The sequence below is a fragment of the Gopherus flavomarginatus genome, chromosome 2 (genome assembly GCF_025201925.1).
Source record: "Gopherus flavomarginatus isolate rGopFla2 chromosome 2, rGopFla2.mat.asm, whole genome shotgun sequence".
NCBI lineage: Eukaryota > Metazoa > Chordata > Testudines > Testudinidae > Gopherus > Gopherus flavomarginatus.
Genome location: NC_066618.1, coordinates 121,463,843 through 121,481,756, shown reverse-complemented (window position 1 = coordinate 121,481,756; position 17,914 = coordinate 121,463,843). Strand labels below are relative to the sequence as shown.

At 43.3% G+C, this 17,914-nt stretch overlaps 1 protein-coding gene across 5 annotated transcripts in view; it reads left to right on the top strand.

Moving 5' to 3' along the window:
• CTNNAL1 (catenin alpha like 1) overlaps positions 1-17,914 on the top strand; it is a 156,206-nt gene that overhangs the window by 22,841 nt on the left and 115,451 nt on the right. For all 5 annotated transcript variants that reach the window (XM_050938179.1, XM_050938177.1, XM_050938178.1 and 2 more), the window contains exon 2: positions 17,578-17,767. In XM_050938179.1, coding sequence (XP_050794136.1) covers positions 17,578-17,767 — 190 coding nt within the window. The remainder of the gene's footprint in view (positions 1-17,577; positions 17,768-17,914) is intronic.

Genomic DNA, 17,914 nt, shown 5'->3' with positions numbered 1-17,914 from the left:
TTGCATCTTAATGTTGAGTGCCTGCGGCTTTGGTGTTAGAGATCACAGACACAGGTTTGGGCAACAGAATTCAGCTTGCATGCGGCCATGGTAAGCCATTGTCTTTCGGCTTCTGCAGCCTTCATAAAAGCAGCGCCCTCCTTTCCCACATACCAAGCAAAGCCCATTGAGTGCTGTGGCTTTCCTGTTAACATGCAGCAGCAGAAACCAAACTAGCCTCCCATCCCCCATCCAATTCTCTGGGATGATCGCTTTACCCCTTCTCCCACCATGTGGCTGGTATCAGGGAAGATCCCTGCTAGCCAAACACGAAAAAGCTCAGCGCCAATTCCCCCCCGCCTGGCTAACTGCAGGGAAGGATTTCTTTTCGGCCACAGGCAAACATCCCAGTAGGAATGGCCACCTCTGTCCCCTTAATTAAATTCCTGTATTTCAACCAGGTTACCATGAACGATATCACTCTCCTGAGGATTAACACAGTGAGTTAAAGAACAGATGTTGCTTGAATGCCAGCAAACACTGGGACCATACACTACTAGGCTTTGTCATGCAGTGATACTAGATTACTTGCTACTAGAATGGCGTGGTCAAGTGTCCTACCATGGAGGACGGAATAAGGCTGCACTGCCCAGAAATCTTCTGCAAAGGCTTTTGGAGTACCTCCAGGAAAGCGTCATGGAGATATCCCTGGAGGATTTCCACTCCGTCCCCAGACACATTAACAGACTTTTCCAGTAGCTGCACTGGCCGCGAATGCATCCCAAGTCCTCCGGGAAAATTAATAATTTAAAAAAAGCTTGCTTTTAAACCATGTTTTATATTTACGAAGGTACACTTACTAGAGGTCCCTTCCATGCCTTCATGGTCTTGGATAATGCGTTGGGAGGGTACTTCAGTCAGGCTGAGAAAAAGATCCTGGCTGTTGGGGAGAACAGTGTGCTGTGTGCTCTCCGCAAGCTCATCGTCGTCCTCATCTTCCCCGTCCGCAGAATCCTCAGGCATGGCTGAGATTACTCCCTCCTTGGAATCTATGGTCAGGAGTGGGGTAGTGGTGGCAGCCCCTCCTAGAATTGCATGCAGCTCAGCGTAGAAGTGGCATGTCTGCGGCTCTGCCCCGGACCTTCTTTTTACTTCTTTGTTTTTCTGGTAGGCTTATCTGAGCTCCTTAACTTTCACGCGGCACTGTAGTGAGTCCCTGTTATGACCTCTCTCCATCATGCCCGTGGAGACTTTTTTTCAAATGTTTTGGCATTTCATCTTTTTGAACGTAGTTCTGCTATTCCAGAATCCTCTCCCTCATGTAGCGATCAGATCCAGTACCTCCCGTATGGTCCATGCTGGAGCCCTTTTTCGATTCTCAGACTGCATGGTTACCTGTGCTAATGAGCTCTGCATGGTAACCTGTGCTGATCAGCTCTCCACTCTGGGCAAACAGGAAATTAAATTCAAAAGTTCGTGGGGCTTTTCTTGTCTACCTGACCAGTGCATCCGAGTTCAGATTGCTGTCCACAGTGGTCACAATGGTGCACTGTGGGGTAGCTCCTGGAGGCCAATACCTTCGAATTGCGGCCACACTAGCCCTAATTTGAAATGGCAGTACTGATTTCAGCACTGCTCCCCTAGTCGGGGAGGAGTACAGATACCAATATTAAGAGCCCTTTATATTGAAATAAAGGGCTTCGTTGTGTGGATGGGTGCAGGGTTAATTCGGTTTAACACTGCTAAATTCGAGATAAACTCGTAGTGTAGACCAGGCCCAAGTTCTCTGCAAACATCATCTAATGTGACAGAATAGTTGATTTCATAGTGCAAACTTATTGCAGGCTTTGTATGTCTTCTGTCCTATATGAGTTGCCTCAATTTTCACCTTTTAGTGAAGTTCCTTGAAATTTTTAATGAAAATGCCCTTTGTAAACAACTTGCTGTAGAGGGGGGAAAAATGCAAACCAGTATAAGAACTAGTGCTCAAGATGTACTGCAAAACTAAAATGACTCCTTATTCCCTGTAGAAAATATCTTGAACATTTTGCTGTAGCAGGAATAAAAAAAGTAGAGAATTCACTGAATAAAAATTTGACACAATAAGCTATATGTATGTCATAATATGTGATAGCTATAAATATTTTCTCAAACCAAGTCATGTAATGATCACTTAATGCTGTCCATGCTCAATGGGGTCTCTCGCACTTCTTACAAAGAAACCATGAATTAAAATATAAGTGCTAAGACTCTCATGTGACTAATAAGATTATGGACCATATCACAGACTGAACATCTTTTTGTGGCTATAAAGCATCAAGATACTATTAGACAACTTGACCAAAGAAAGTCAGAAAAGATCATCTTCCACGGCTGCTCATAAGCAACAAGTCATGTGACTTCTAGTTCCTCGCAAAATCCACTGAAAGGAGGCAGACTCCCCTTATTCTCACTGTTGGCTCTCCAGAGCCTCAGACAGGTGTCGCGTGGGAATAGTGCAAGAGGGCTTCTCAACAGAACTCAAACACCTCCTGGGGATAAGCTCCCTTAAATAGAGGGTTGTGGAAGAATTGATTACTTATCTCAGTGAGATTTTTTTCAGGTGAATATTCAAGCCTTTTTTCTTTCGTCAGCAAAAAATAAATACATCTGCTAGTACTAAGGCAATACTTAGCTTTAAGGCATGTACTCTAGGTATGTCAAATTCAAAATTGAGACTAGATAGTTTCTTTTAATCCCCAGGGATTTCTTATCTTGACAAATCAGAGCACATTCATATTCTTGTACAGATAGCTGAGGGTTTCCTTTATGGATCATACACAAAAGGCCAAATGGAAGGGTATTGCACACTTGTTCACAACTGTCACTTGTTGCCTTGAGAGAAACAGTATTCATACTTTTTCTGAACAACATCTTCATCAAAGTGACCCCACTAATGAAGGTGAACAAAGATACTTAATATACAGTGATCACTTTCCTCCAAGAATACTGCTTCTCCATGAACATTTGTGAGTTATACAAAGTATTCTTCTCCGAGATTAATATCAATAAGATTGTGTCCCTCAGATCTGTGCTATGTATCAGAAAAGTCACAACAAATCCCCTGGAAACAATTGTTGAATTGAATTGAGTTTGACTAGGTAGAACCACAGAGGAAGCTCATTTCTATTGTTCAGGCATATTAACTTTGATCAGTCAGTTACTTCTGTGGTCATAGTAGGAGCTTACCTAGGTAGCCCTGCTTTGGCCTTCTAGTGAAGCCCACAAACTTTGGGGGAGCTTTGGCAAATGTATTTCACTTCCCTTCCTTCCTTGCTTCTCTCCCCTCCTCCCCAAGCAGTGCAGACCTATAGATCTCAGTGGAAGAGAAGTTTGAAGCAGTTAGTTCTGCAGGTGAGTGATCAGCAGAGATTACTCATGTTGTGCATGGATGTGCTTTTATTGGCATTTCTAAGGAGGGTGACCACTTTATTGAAAGTGAGGAAACTGGGCTTCCATAACCACTCAGTTGTCCTAGAAAGGGAGGATCCATGCTTATCAGAGCCATAGAAAAAGGTAAGACTTGTCGTTGAGCAGAGAAGACCCTACCGAGTTTTTTATATACTGGATGAGATATCCAGTGTCTCAGGTGGGTTTCTATTGAGAGGCTTGCTATGTAAGGAGCTAAGGCCTGCTCTACACTACACGTTTAAACCGAATTTAGCAGCGTTAAACCGATTTAAGCCTGCACCCGTCCACACAACGAGGCGCTTTATATCGATATAAAGGGCTCTTTAAACCAATTTCTGTACTCCTCCCCGAGAGGATTCGCTCTGAAATAGGTATTGCCATGTCGGATTAGGGTTAGTGTGGCTGCAAATCAACGGTATTGGCCTCCGGGCGGTATCCCACAGTGCACCATTGTAACCGCTCCGGAAAGCAATCTGAACTCGAATGCACTGGCCAGGTAGACAGGAAAAGCCCCGTGAACTTTTGAATTTAATTTCCTGTTTGCCCAGCATGGAGCTCCAATCAGCACGAGTGGCGATGCAGTCCCAAATCCAAAAAGAGCTCCAGCATGGACCGTATGGGAGATACTGGATCTGATCGCTGTATGGGGAGACAAATCTGTTCTATCAGAGCTCCGTTACAGAAGACTAAATGACAAAACATTTGAAAAAATCTCTAGGCTATGATAGACAGAGGCCACAGCACAGTGTTGTGTGACAAGTGTAACAGAAAGCCAAAGAATCAAACGGATGCTCATGGAGGGAGGGAGGGAGGGGGTACTGAGGAGTCCAGCTATCCCACAGTCCCTGCAGTCTCCGAAAAGCATTTGCATTCTTGGCTGAGCTCCCAATGCCTGAAGGGTCAAAAACATTTTCCCAGGTGTTTCAGGGTATACAAAAGGCAAAATGGGCTCCATGGTTGCCATGCTATGGCATCTGCCAGGGCAATCCAGGGAACCAGGGCGCGAAATGATTGTTTGCCGTTGCTTTCATGGAGGAAGGATTGAGTGACGACATTTACTCAGAATCACCCGCGACACTGTTTTTGCATTGGGATCTCAACCCAGAATTCCAATGGGCGGGGGAGACTGCGGGAACTATGGGATAGCTACAGGATAGCTACCCACAGTGCATCGCTCCGTAAATCGACGCACACTGCCGAATTAATGTGCTTAGTGTGGCCGCGTGCACTTGACTTTATACAATCTGTTTTACAAAACCGGTTTATGTAAAATCAGAATAATCCCGTAGTGTAGACATACCCTAAGAGATGAAAACATTATCTATTAGCTATCTGCGTATCCTCTGTCACTTGTAATGAACGCACACAACTAAATTATAACCATTTCACTTTTTGTTAGCACCTCTATTTGATGTGTCTATAAATCTTGAGTTTAGTACACAATAAAAATCCCTTACCCTACTTAATTAGAATTTCTTTAATTAAAAGTCTCCAGTTCTTGAAAACTTAAAATTTTATTTGCCTTTGATTTGGGATATGGCACTTATCTTAGGGTTACTTTCTCCTAAATGGATTCTACCTTCAATTTTATGTTTCTCTAAAACAAAAGGGGATATGTCTGACTATCAGTATAATCACTTTCTCCTTCCTGAGGTTTCAAGAAGGGAAAAAGATGCTTGACTAAAATACTTCCCTCGATCATTTGTTCTTGTCCTTCACACAGCTGTGCTTTCTGAAGTAACAGGATATTGGGAGCAGACTTAATCTGTTCCTGCAGAACTGGTCTTTTTCTAATGATGCTATTCTACATTTGGTATAATTGTGATTCTATTCATTATTTACTCTGGAAATTATATTTTGTTTACTGCTTAGTAATATTTCAATGTCAGCCTTCTCCAGCTCTGTTCTTTTTCTGTCATGATTTTCATAACCAATCCAGGATTCGGTGGTACCCAGTATTATCGCAAATAGCCCTTTTAGTTTTTACACCACAACAGAATTCACTGTATCTGATGCCAAGATGTATTTAATTATACACACTAAACCAACATAAAATATTTTCAACTTTAGTATTTTTTTGTTTATTCTGTATTTTGATTTGTGGTTCAATTTAGCTGACATTGAGATGTCTTAACATTGACAACTGCTGTGTTTTTTGTTATTTCCCTTCAACACACACAGCCCCCTCTCCCTCAAAAAACCAAACAAACTTCACCAAACATCCTTCCAACTTCAGTAAATTAGACCCATCATAGTAACTACCCCAGGCTGGCCCCAAACAAATGAGGATTGTATTTTCCTATCCCACTACTTTAATCTCCAACAGTTGGGGAGATATTACTCCTCTGCATTGTAGAAAAAAATTATCTCCTTCCCACCTTGACTGCTGTTTAAGCATTTTACAGTTGGAATGAGCTAGGAGGGATTTAACTCTGTTTTAGAGACATTCCTTCCTTCTATTTTCCCTCATACCAGAGAGCCTGTCCTCATGACAGAACATCTCTTACAAGTAATAAACTACTTATTGTAATCCCATATTACAAATTTTTGTATTTAAAATGCTTCACTTACCTTCCACACACAATTGCAGATGAACATTTCCCCCTGACTCATATTCCATGGCTAACTTCTAGACTGAGGACGCACTTCCACAACTAGGAAACCAGTCTTTATAGACTTTTGTTCTCTTCACAGTGTACTGAATTAGAAACTCATCAGCACTGAATAAGAAACTCAATAGTGGTAACAAAATTGAAATTGTATCCCATACTATTGTGAACAACATTGCTGCCAACCCCAATAAAAGTATTTTTCAAATAGTTTGAAAAACACACTTGTGACTTCTCGCCCCCCCCATTCCCCCCGATCGGCATGCATTTGTAGTAGCATTTAAGTTATTAGTGGAATTAGAATAAGGTGAATATATAATTATTTGGAGTGAAATGTGGGATTCCTTTCATTCTGAGACTTGTAATTAATTCTGTATCCTTTTCAGGATTATCCTGAATATAGTTATGTTTGTGTTCCTATGTAAAATGCCTTGGGGTACAAAGTTAAAGCCAAGTGTATAAATCCAATTTGTACTGTATCTACGAGAAGTCAGTAATGTTATCTCTCACATCTTTATTTACGACTACTTGCATCTCAAAATAGACATGTTGGACAATAGTGCCAAAACATATTTAGTTATCTAAGTAAATATATGCTGGACTGTGCTTTAGGGTATTCAGGTGCCTCATAAGTCCGGCAATTTAATAGAAAAAAGTTTTCAGCATGGTTTTGAGTTCAGTTTATTTCAGACACTTTCAGCTCTGTATTAAGACATTGAATATAATCAAATCTCATGCCCCAGGGCTTCAGCTGGTCACTTGTAGGCTGAAGGGTCAGTTAGGATTCTTCTCCCCCGGACACACAGTTGGCCAGATACTGAGGAATCTTTTCCCCTTTCTCTGAAGCATCAGAGATTGACCACTGCTGTAACTGGAACGCTGGACAGAGTGGACCACTACTCTGGGGTGGTGTAGTGAATCCTCTTTCTCAGATAGGTGGGTGGCATGTCTTGCTTACATACTGATTACCAGATTTGGGGTTGTGAAAGAATTTCCCCTCAGGTCAGATTGGCAGGGACCTTGTGTTTTTAGACTTCCTTTGCAGCCTAGGGTGTGGCTTGCCTGCTAGGATCATCTGCCATATCCCACTGTAATGTGCCACTCATCTCTTGAGCCCCTCCTAGTAGCTGGGTGTGGTACTGCAGTCCATTTCTTTTCCCTGGTGCCCCCTGTAGACTGCCAGCTGAAATTGGCAGGTGTTCAGTGACAGCCCTCTGGCCAAGTCTTAAAGTCCAAATGAACGCCTTCTGGGGTAGGAAAGAGTCTAGCAAATAAAATTCTTTGCCTTCACTAGGGTCTTCTGCCTTGGCTCTCTGGGCCCTATAAATTCAGCCCTTTTTTTTCAGGCTCCCAAACAAGCAGTGCCCCTCTTGGGATTTATGCCACTTTACCTGGGACCAGTGCGGGAACCTGATCCCACCCAGGGACCCTATACATAGCAGCCACGTACTGCTAGCTTCAGTCCTCTGGTGCTGTTTCCCTGGGCCTCTTCCTACCAGGCTCTTTTATCACTAGCCCCATCCCAGGGCCAGTGTCCTCTGGTTCTTCTCCCTCTGCAATCCCAGTGTAAGTTCAGCCAGCCTTAAACTCTAGCTACTTGTTTGGCTCATTTGGACAGGATGGCGTATCCTTCTTCTCTTCTCTGGTCCCAGCCAGGAACTGACCTGCTAAGACCCTGCATCGCCTTTTATCTGAACCTGTTGGACTCTGATGGGCTGTTGCTAGTTCTTCTAGCCCCTGAAGCACCAGGTCTCTCTAGCTTCCAATATAGGGTTGCCAACTTTCTAATTCCAGAAAACTGAATAGCCTTGCTCCACCTCTGCTCACTCATCCCTGCTCTCGCCCACCCTCGCTCACATACTTGTTTTCACTGCAAGGCCCAAACAGGCATATTTATTGTTTTGACAGATGTATTATGCTGAGTTCAGGTTTTATTTGTTACAGGACCCTACAGCTGGCAGCAAAATAGTAAAAAAGGATAATTTTTTAAAAAATGAATTTTACAAAGGTTTTCATGATTCTTTCCCTTCCCTCTTCCCATTTTTCGTAACCAGCTCCATGTGTTTTGTTCACTAAAGTTATTGTAATTTTATGTGTGGAATTAGGACCACACATTGTCACAGTTGCGATGGGTCCATTAAAGGCCCACTCCCGAAGCCCAAATATGAATCCATAGAGCACAACCCCAGAAATGCACACCTGTCCAGATACCTATATAAATAAATCTGTAGAAACTGACTCCAACACCTACATGCAGACACATTCATCTAGCATGCACTGATACATATACTTACACATTATTTATTATTACAATTGTTGGTTAGTGCCTAGAGACCTCAACTAAGATCAGAGCTCCAGGGTGGTAGGTGCTGGACATACACATAGAAAGAGAGAGTCTTCCACAAAGAGTTTATAATGTAGCGAGACAGAAGTGGAGAGAAATGTATAATACATTGATTCTTCTGCAATCACCGGTCAACAACATTCACTTTTTAAGAAATAATGCATTTTTAGGATTCCCTTCTTTTTTAAAAACTTGTTATGAAATGAATACACACACGTTTTATGTCATTGGTTTTTTGTGTGCAAGCCAGCAAAAGAAATAAAAGTCAGAGTTAGGCTGCAAATTTTATTCACACAGGTATACCCCACATGTGGGAATACATGCACCTCCTTACAGTCTCTTACACACACAGAATGCATGCATGCACACGCTTGCCTACACAGAGACAATTTTTCAGACATATTTCCAGGGGCTGCCTAAATCACCCAGCCAGGAAGGGAGGAGGGTGGGCTAGAGGGGAAAAATGAGGGTGGGGGAGGAGAGAGTATGGGGAGGGAAAGAGGCCAAGGACAAGAGCAGGGTGGAGGTGAGAAGGGGGCAGTGAAGGAGAGGGGAGAAGGGTGTGTGTGTGTGTGTGTGTGTGTGTGTGTGTGGTGGATGGGGAGGCAGAAGGCTACAGGTGCATGAGGATGTGGGAGCCATAGGGGTATATAGGGATATAATAGGAATGCAGCAGTGAATGGTGTGTGTGTGTGTGTGTGTGTGTATTTGTTTTATTATTTGCCAATAAAATAGGGTGACAACACATAGATAATAAAAATGGAAAGTTTCTAGAATACGTTGTAATTTGTATCTGTCCAGTTTATCTGAGACTGAATACCTTCTCTCTCCTCCCTGTTAACCATTGTCATGTATATCAAGTTGATTGTTGTTCCCAAAATGTGAACCTCACCAAAAATCAGTTTACTTCTAGTATCTAACTTGCATTTTAGTTTGTGGCTCTGTTTTGAATTAACCAATTTTGTCATCTGCTTAAAAAAAAAAGTTGGTTTTAGATTTTAGAATCTGTATGCTTTTATCAGTGATGATACAAAATCCAGTTGTTTCTGTAGATACAAGGAGCACGACTCCCAGGATATAGTTGTTGTGTCTTTCAAGTGGGATTTCAGCCTGCATACCTGTTTCCATTGTGGCACTCCCTATGTGCTCCAAAAGAGAACTAGGTCCACAGGGAACTTGATTCAGATCACACTGAGCTAGCCATAATATTCAAGCCTGGTGATTCTGGTTTAGGGTGACCAGACGTCCTGATAAAATCAGGACTGTCCCAATTTCGAAGAGTTTGTCCCATGTCACGACCAGAGTACGGTTTGGATGCCATTTGTCCCGATACTTTGTTTCCTGGTCTTCGGCGGTAATTCGACGGGACGTCCTTCTGTCGCGGACAGCCTTCAGTGGTATTTCAGCAGGGGGTGCTTCTGTCTTTGGTGGCAAGGTTTATTACCCGCTGCTGAAATACCACTGAAGACAGTCCGCGACTGACAGACTCTCCGCCGAATTGCTGCCAAACTCCCGGACGGTGAGTGTAAAAACAAACAAACAAAAAAAACCAGGCCCCCCGCTGTGGCTGTCCTGATATTTTCCCCTTAACATGTGGTCACCCTAATCTGGTTGTGGAACTTCAGTTCTGGCTTCTTGTGACAAAAGATCTCCTGACACAGATCCCTATCACCTGTGACAATATACACCTCTACCTTAATATAACGCGACCCGATATAACACGAATTCGGATATAATGCGGTAAAGCAGTGCTCCAGGAGGACGGGGCAGCACACTCCGGTGGATCAAAGCAAATTCGATATAACGCGGTTTCACCTGTAACATGGTAAGATTTTTTTGGCTCCCTAGGACAGTGTTATATTGAGGTAGAGGTGTATCTAATTTCAGGTATAGGGCATGGCTATTTGAAGCACAAACTTCAGAAATAAAGGCCTTTGAATAAGGTCATTTCAAGGTTGTTCTCTTGGAGTCAGTCTACTTTGGTGCAGCATTCAAGGGTTTGGGAACGTGTCAGTTCTTGGTGTGATGTTCACTATGTAGTTTATACCCTTCCTGATATTCTGGAACTTTTTCAGAGTAGTCTGCCTCATTGGGATGAATGCCAGCTCACTGATTTGTCCAGTTACCAATAACTGTGACCTCAAAGGCCCACTTAGATAATGTGGCATTGGGAGCATGTTCTGGTTTTATATGAAGGTTCTGTGGGGAATCTTAGGCTGGTTTTCAGTTCACCTGCCCCCACCCTCATGAGAACTGAACTCAGCTCTGAATGCTGCCACCAAATCACCATTCAAGCCATTATGAAGAACTCTCTGGATTTTATTACTTAAGGTCCTGGTATTACTTGCAGCAAGTTCATCTAAGTGAACTGGTAAGCTTAAAGTCATTTTCTTGAAGGGATGGAAATGATTCATTTGGATGGAAATTAGAATTAAAAATGCACAAAACATAATTCTAATATTGTTCATTAGTTAAAACTAAAGATGCTGGATACATAAAGTGTATCAAATGTTTTTATTTAAAACTCATTTATTAAACAAAGGAAATATTATCTTAGTGAATTGAACTTATTGTTTCTGGTCATGTCCTTCAAGATTTTACAGCAGATAGAGCTCACACCTAGTGTTTATTCATAGAAAGAGGAAACGAAGCTCTCCTGATTTTTTTGTCTAATTGGTTTCTTAAGGTTGAACTAGTTAAATAAGCTGAAATGAAGATATCCTCATCTGCAGGTGCAGAGAGGGATACTGCTGTCAAAAGTTAGTTTAGCACTTAGGCCTGGTCTGCACTACAAGTTTATACCGATTTTATCAGCATTAAACTGATTTAAGCCTGCACCTGTCCACACAACGAGGCCCTTTATATCGATATAAAGGGCTCTTTAAACCGGTTTCTGTACTCCTCCCCGACGAGAGGAGTAGCGCTGAAATTGGTATTACCATATCGGATTAGGGTTAGTATGGCCACAAATCGACGGTATTGGCCTCCGGGAGGTATCCCACAGTGCACCATTGTGACTGCTCTGGAAAGCAATCTGAACTCGGATGCACTGGCCAGGTAGACAGGAAAAGGCCCGCGAACTTTAGAATTTCATTTCCTGTTTGGCCAGCTTGGAGAGCTCACCAGCACAGGTGACCACGCAGAGCTCATCAGCACAGGTAACAATGCAGTCTCCTGAGAATCGAAAAAGAGCTCCAGCATGGACCGCACGGGAGGTACTGGATCTGATCGCTATATGGGGAAAGGGTTCTGTGCTAACAGAACTCTGTTCCAAAAGACGAAATGAAAAAACATTTGAACAAATTTCCAAGGCTATGATGGAGAAAGGCCACACCAGGGACTCAGTGCAGTGCAGAGTGAAAGTTAAGGAGCTCAGACAAACCTACCAGAAAACCAAAGAAGCAAATGGAAGGTCCGGGGCAGGGCCGAAACCATGCCGCTTCTCCGTTGAGGTGAATGCAATTCTAGGGGGTCCGCCACCACTACCCCACCTCTGTCTGTGGATTCAGAGGTTGGGGTGGTAATCTCAGCCATGACTGAGGATTCTGCGGATGGGGAAGATGAGGAGGAGGAGGAAGAGGATGATGAGCTTGCAGAGAGCACACAGCACTCCGTTCTCCCCAACAGCCAGGAGCTTTTTCTCACCCTGACAGAATTACCCTCCCAAGCCACTAGCCCAGACAATGAAGCCATGGAAGCGACCTCTGGTGAGTGTACCTTTGTAAATATAAAACATGGTTTAAAAGCAAGTGTTTTTAAATGATTGATTTGCCCTGAGGTCTTGGGATGCATTCGCGGCCAGTACAGTTATTGGAAAAGTTTAACATATCTGGGGATGGAGAGGAAATCCTCCAGGGACATCTCCATGAAGCTCTCCTGGAGGGACTCCAAAAGCTTTTGCAGAAGGTTTCTGGGCAAGGCAGCCTTATTCCGTCCACCATGGTAGGACACTTGACCATGCCATGCATGTAGCATGTAGTCTGGTATCATTGCATAAGAAAGCCTAGCTGCGTATGTTCCCGGTGATTGCTGGCATTCAAACAATATCTGTTCTTTATCTCGCTGTGTTATCCTCAGGAGAGTGATATTGTTCATGGTAACCTGGTTGAAATAAAGGAATTTAATTAAGGGGACACAGATGGCCATTCCTGCTGACCTGTTTGCCTGTTGCTTAAAAGAAATCCTTCCTTGCAGGTAGCCAAGCAGGGGAAGGGGAAGCGGGGGAATGGCGCTGAGCTTTTTCGTGTTTGGCTAGCAGGGATTTTCCCTGCTACCAGCCATGCGGTGCGGGGGGGGGGGGGACGGGAAAGGGGGGTGATTAGCAGTGAGCTTCCATGATACCAGCCATGCAGTGGGTGGAGGGGTAAAGCAATCATCCCAGAGAATTGGATAGGGGGTGGTTTCTGCTGCTGCATGTTAACAGGAAAGAAGCAGCACTGAACGGGCTTTGCTTGGTATTTGGGAAAGGAGGGCCCTGTGTATATGAAGGCTGCAGAAGCCGAAAGACAATGGCTTACCATGGCCGCATGTAAGCTGAATTCTGCTGCCCAGACCTGCGTCTGTGAGATCTCTAACACCAGAGCCGCAGACACTCAATATTAAGATGCAAAATGCGACCTTGTAGTGAAATCACATGTGCTATGTAAGGTGAATAGTGGTGTTCACTGTGAAAGAGTATAAGCATTGTTCTGTAAAATGTATCTTTTTAAATACTTTTCTCCCTTTTTTACCTCCCTCATGCAGCTGCAAATTTTTCAAGCCTCCCTACTCCATCCCGAAGGCTCTCAGATAAGGCGGAGGAAAAAAAAGACGCGAGACGAAATGTTCTCAGAAATCATGGAAGTAACCCGCAATGAAAGAGCTCATCTGAAAGAGTGGAAGAACGTGGTATCAAATTACAGGAAAGATGCCAGTGAATGTGAGCATAGGAGGGACGAACTTGAGGATAGGAGGGACGAATGTGAGGAGAGGAGAGACGCTCGAGATGAGAGGTGGTGGCAGGAAGATCAGCGGTGGCGGGATGCAACGCTGGGGTTGCTGCGTGATCAAACTGACATCCTCCTACGTCTGGTGGAGCTTCAGGAACAGCAGCAGGGTCACAGAGTGCCGCTGCAGCCCCTGTGTAACCACCCTCACCACGTTCCATATCTTCCTCGCCCAGATGTATAAGTACGCGTGGGAGAAGGCTTCGTGCACCCGCCCACTCCACCTCCTTGGAGAGCCCAACCAAAAGGCTGTCATTACTTTGAAATATTTTTAGTGGCCTTTTCCTTCTCTCCTAGCCTCTTCCCAAACCACATCCGGGATACCTTGTCAGTTCTCTCCCTCTTTTTATAAAGACTTTTTAATAAAGAATACATGATTTTTAAGCGATAGTGACTTTATTTCCTTAAGCAAGCTGTAATTGAAGGGGGAGGGTGGGTTGCTTACAGGGAATGAGTCAATCAAGGCGGGGCGGGAGGGGGGGTTATCAAGGGGAAACAAACACAAAAGTCACACCATACCCTGGCCTGTGATGAAACTTGTTTTCAAAGCTTCTCTGATGTGCACCGCTTCGTGGTGTGCTCTTCTAATCGCCCTGGTGTCTGGCTGCGCGTAATCAGCGGCCAGGTGATTTGCCTCAGCCTCCCACCCCGCCATAAAGGTCTCCCCCTTACTCTCACAGAGATTGTGGAGCACACAGCAAGCAGCAATAACAATGGGGATGTTGGTTTGGCTGAGGTCTGAGCAAGTCAGTAATGTGCGCCAGCGCGCCTTTAAACGTCCAAATGCACATTCTACCACCATTCTGCACTTGCTCAGCCTGTAGTTGAACAGCTCCTGACTACTGTCCAGGCTGCCTGTGTATGGCTTCATGAGCCATGGCATCAAGGGATAGGCTGGGTCACCCAGGATAACTACAGGCATTTCAACATCCCCAACTGTTATTTTCTGGTCTGGGAAGTAATTCCCTTGCTGCAGCCGTTTAAACAGAGTAGTGTTCCATCTATCGCCCCACCACAGTTAGGGAATCCCATTGCAGCAAAGCCATTCACTATGGCCTGCACATTTCACAGAGTCACAACCTTTCGTAGCAGCAGCTTAATGATTGCTTTGGCTACTTGCATCACAGCAGCCCCCACAGTAGATTTGCCCACTCCAAATTGATTCCTGACTGACTGGTAGCTGTCTGGCATTGCAAGCTTCCAGAGGGCTATTGCCACTTGCTTCTCAGCTATGAGGGCTGCTCTCATCTTGGTATTCTGGCGTTTCAGGGCAGGGGAAAGTAAGTCACAAAGTTCCATGAAAGTGTCCTTACGCATGCGAAAGTTTCGCAGCCACTGTGAATCGTCCCAAACCTGCAAAACTATGCGGTCCCACCAGTCTGTGCTTATTTCCCGGGCTCAAAATTGACATTCCACGGCTAGAACCTGCCCCATTACCAACAGGATCTCCAAAGCGCAGGGGCCTGTGGTTTGAGAGAATTCTGTGTCCATGTCCTCATCACTCTCGTCGCCGCTCTTCCATAGCTGCCGCCTCCTCGCCTGGCTTTGCAGGTCCTGGTTCAGCATAGATTGCACGAGAATGCGCGAGGTGTTTACAGCGTCCATGATTGCGGTCTTGAGCTGAGCAGGGTCCATTCTTGCTGTGCTATGGCGTTTGCACAGTTCAGCCAGGAAAAAAGGCACGAAATGGTTGTCTGCTGCTTTCACGGAGGGAGGGGTGAGGCTGTACCCAGAACCACCAGCGACAATATTTTTTGCCCCATCAGGCACTGGGATCTCAACCCAGAATTCCAAGGGGCCGGGGAGATTGCTGGAACTACGGGATAGCTAAGGGATAGCTACCCACAGTGCAACGCTCTGGAAATCGACGCTAGCCTCGGTACATGGACGCACACCGCCGAATTAATGGGCTTAATGTGGCCACGTGCACTCGACTTTATACAATCTGTTTTACAAAACCTGTTGATGTAAAATCTGAATAATCCCGTAGTGTAGACATACCCTTAGTCTGATTCCAAGTGCTTAGCCAGTGACTTGTACCAGCTCAGTTTTTTGACTTTTTTAAAAAAGGCTTTAACATTGGTTGTTATAATTTCAAATTTAATTTTATATTGATTTAGTTTTGAAAAGAAACATATTTAAAGTTTAAAAAAATCTTAATTTGATTTTTCTGTAATCAAATCTATTTTTATCCATGCTTGTGCTCAAGATATTGCTGTGTTTTTTGCAAAAGGCTTCCTGTTTTGTTCCATTTGAACCAAAATATAACTGTCCCTCTTTGTCCTAATCCCAAGAAACAGTAAGGAATGTTTGAATGTGATCATTCTTAAGAATCATCTCTGTCTCAGAAGCTCAGATGCTTTTCATTCTGCATCAAGGCTCTAAGAAAGGACAAACAGCACCCAAGTCTACCTTGTATAATTGGATAACACATCCTCTCATGGAGGTGTATTTCAGTAAGAAGTGTCAGAAGCATTCAAGTCTGTCTTTATGGAATTATTGGATTTATCATGGGAAGAGTGCATACCTAGCTCTGCTGGCAATTTGTAAAGCAACCACTGCATCATGTCACGTATTTTTCAAATACTGTATTAGAGTCAATGTATAGCTTCAGTAGATGCAGCATTCAGAGGGATAATACTGCAGACCACTGTGGGTTGCTAGTGCCTCCATTAGGGGTCTGGAATGTGCTTTGGAAGGTCTCAAGTGTCAGGATTAGCATCGGTGATCAAAAAGAAAATGGGAAATTTTCCTTGTTTGATTACTTTCTTCAGGACATTCGTGTCAGTTCATACTCTGCTCTTTTCAGGCTAACATCACTTCATATAGTTTGTCTAAGATTAATTTTTTTAACTTTAAAAGTTAGCAGTTTGTCATAGAACTGTTCATAGAGGTGTTAGTTGAGCTTATTGAGGGATGGCCTCACCAAAAAGGTTTTATGTACTGTCTCCATTTGCTGCAAGTATCTGAACTGGCAGAAGATCTTGAAAGAATATTATTCAGACAAAGAAAATTTTCCATTAAGATTCTTCTGTTCAGTTTCAATGTAGTATTCTGACTGAAATTTCTGTGGAACTGTGAAATGAATGGAGCTGTGTAGAACTTTGACTGGAATATTTAAGTTGTTAATAAATATTTAATACAAGCATGTGTTCACTTACTTTATGCTCCTGCAAAAGTTAGTTTGCTGCAATGCAGTTAGTTCTGTTGTCTGGGGAAATGGAGAGGGAAAGAAGGGTGTGATAGTGGGGAGAAGGTGAGAGAGCATAAGTCCTTCTGTTACTGGAGAGAAGGTTTGGCAGCCAGAAGGATTTGTTTTTGCTAGATTGGAGTAGGATGGGAGCATCCCCTTGCACAGACCCCACACACCCAAAAGTATTTTCTTATAGCTGGGCAATGTCCTGCAGTTTGGGTGGGTTTTTTTGTTTTTTTTACAGTAAGTAGAGGTGGTTCATAGGTTTCTTAATCCCTCTCTCTCGTTTTCTTTTCACTGCTGTGGTGAAATAAGACCTATTTTGATGCAAGGGTAATGGGTCCAAAATTGAGCCTGATCTAAGAGTAGTTTTTAAAAAATGTGTATCAGGTCTTGTGAGAGGTGGGGAAAGTTCCTAAAATGTAATTTAGCTCCAGTATTGATTACATAAATAATTTTTCAGGGCAAATTGCCAATATCAAGATTTTGATTGAGTACATGCACATCTCTGCAAATGGCCTTTTTCTGTTTGTGAGATATATAGTCGTTGATTAAAATACACAAGTTCTGAATAGACAGTCAGAATGGAAAAATGGCAGGACTTGTGAATGTGTTGGCAAACCAAAACAATGCTGGTCGGTCTAGAATTATACAACAACTTTAACAGGGACGCTGTAAGTATTATTGGCCTGTCAAGTGACTTAGAATTGGTTTATTTTTAGCACACCAGCTCCCATTACTACATGTAAAGTTTAAAAATAAGTCAATCTTTAATCTTTTATGAGAATAGGGTGTGAGCTCAGAAGTGAAGAGGGAACACCAAACTACTTTTTTAATATTCAGTTTTGAATTTGTTTCCAGAAGTAGTTAACAAATGACTCCATGTGACTCTCAGTAGTGTGTTAGCTAATAAAATTGAAGGTCTAGCCCCAGGTGTATTTCAAAATTTGCTTGTAATTTTCAAGTTAAAATGTTGACTAACCTGCCATCCTAACAAATATTTTTTTTTTATTATAGATAACTACTCTTATTAACCATAAGGATAAACCGAAGCGGTCAGACAAGACGCTGCAAGCAATTCAGCGGGTGGGCCAAGCAGTTAACCTAGCAGTTGGAAGATTTGTTACCGTAGGAGAAGCCATAGCCAATGAAAACCGAGAATTGAAAGAGGAAATGAGTATTGCTTGCATTGAGGCAAAGCGAGCAGGTATGTGATTGTTTAAGAAGCCTGCCATTTATGTTGCTGTGCTATACCTGACTTTGAAAACAAACAGAATCTACTGCTTTCATCTATTGCAGCCATTAAACATGATTTCTGGAGTTGTTAAAGACCTTTTTAGTGATGACCCTTGCC